The sequence below is a fragment of the Fukomys damarensis genome, unplaced genomic scaffold (assembly GCF_012274545.1).
Source record: "Fukomys damarensis isolate Sample0158 unplaced genomic scaffold, DMR_v1.0_HiC HiC_scaffold_4, whole genome shotgun sequence".
In the NCBI taxonomy this organism is placed as follows: Eukaryota; Metazoa; Chordata; class Mammalia; order Rodentia; family Bathyergidae; genus Fukomys; species Fukomys damarensis.
In genome coordinates, this window is record NW_022900916.1 from 31208547 (window position 1) to 31209805 (window position 1259).

General features: G+C 56.5%; 1 protein-coding gene across 3 annotated transcripts in view; it reads right to left on the minus strand.

Annotated features, from left to right (window-relative positions):
- Window positions 1-640: 640 nt before the first annotated feature.
- The window catches only part of CUNH7orf61 (chromosome unknown C7orf61 homolog), a 21282-nt gene continuing 20663 nt past the window's right edge, over window positions 641-1259 (minus strand). For all 3 annotated transcript variants that reach the window (XM_010628307.1, XM_033757547.1, XM_010628306.1), the window contains exon 3: window positions 641-970. In XM_010628307.1, coding sequence (XP_010626609.1) covers window positions 737-970 — 234 coding nt within the window. In that variant the 3' untranslated portion in view covers window positions 641-736. The remainder of the gene's footprint in view (window positions 971-1259) is intronic.

A 1259-nucleotide genomic window follows, 5' to 3' on the forward strand; every position in this document is an offset into this window, starting at 1 on the left:
CCTCCCTCCTCCCCCCCCCCCCCCCCCAGTCTCTCCCATCCATCGCCTCCTATGTTCTCCTCCTCCTCTCCTCACTTCTTCCCTGGGAATCTGCTGCCCCTTAGCTTCTGCCATCTCCAACCCCAGGGAACTCTCAGGTCCCCAAATTTTGCCGTTTGGCGAAATCCCGCTTTTTCTTGGGAGACGCTTCTGCACCTTCCCAGGGTTGGGTTAGAAGGTGTCTAAGTTCTTGCAGCCTGTGGCTCCAGGGTCTTTTCTTGATGCCCCCCCTCCTTGAAATCACCATGGCCTCCTGCCTGCACTCGGTCTCTGGTACAAGCTGGACTCTCCTGCCTCCTGCTGATCATCTGGCTTCCCCAGCCTGGCTCTGGCTATAGCGAGTCCCTGCGCAGAACCAAGGTGGCCAGGCCGAGGGACCGAAGGCTCTTCCCAGCAGTTGCACGTCCTGCAGCCCAAAAGCCCCTCCAAGGCTCCCTCCAAGGCCAAGGCTGAAGCTAAACCGAGAGTGTCAGACAGGCAGAGTGGTGGGAGCTTCTTCAGGCCAGGCATCTCCAGCCAGGCCACCCTGTCTGTAGGATCTTTCTCAAAAACCACTGTAAATTGTTTTTAAACACCTGGGTGAGGGGGCAGGGCTGAGGATCAACCCCAGGACTTTTGTACTGGGCTACACCCTGAGCCCTTTTAAAATTTTTATTTTGCTAAGTTGAGGTGGGGGCTCTCTGAGGATCTGGGCACCTTAGAGGGGACTTCGGGCGTCCTGCTTCAGTTCCAGCACTGGTTCAGCCAAGGCAGAGGAGTTGGCCCTGACATGGTGCCTTCGGTGCCTCTCCGGCCTGCGGGCCAGATGCCGAAGCTGCTTCCGAATGGCCCACAGCACCAGGTACACATCTCGCAGCAGCTCAGCCTCAGGTGTGTCCAGGGGGGACGAGGTGCTCACTTGGGAGGAAATGGAGGCGCAGGTGACGGGTGACTGCAAGAGAAATGAGGATGTGCACAGCAGGAGGGACCACCAGCAAATGGCCCGCAGGGGACTCCACCAATTCTACCTCTTCCTTCAGGTCAGCACAGACACCATCTGCTCCAGGAAAAGCAAGCCTTTTCTGCCTGCATGAAGAGTAGAGTTCATCTTTTCTACCCTGGCGTTTACTCTATTTATTCTCTCATTCTCATATATTCTCTCTCTCTCTCTCTCTCTCTCTCTCTCTCTCTCTCTCTCTCTCTCTCTCTCTCTCTCTCTCTCTCTCTCCTCTCTCCCCCCC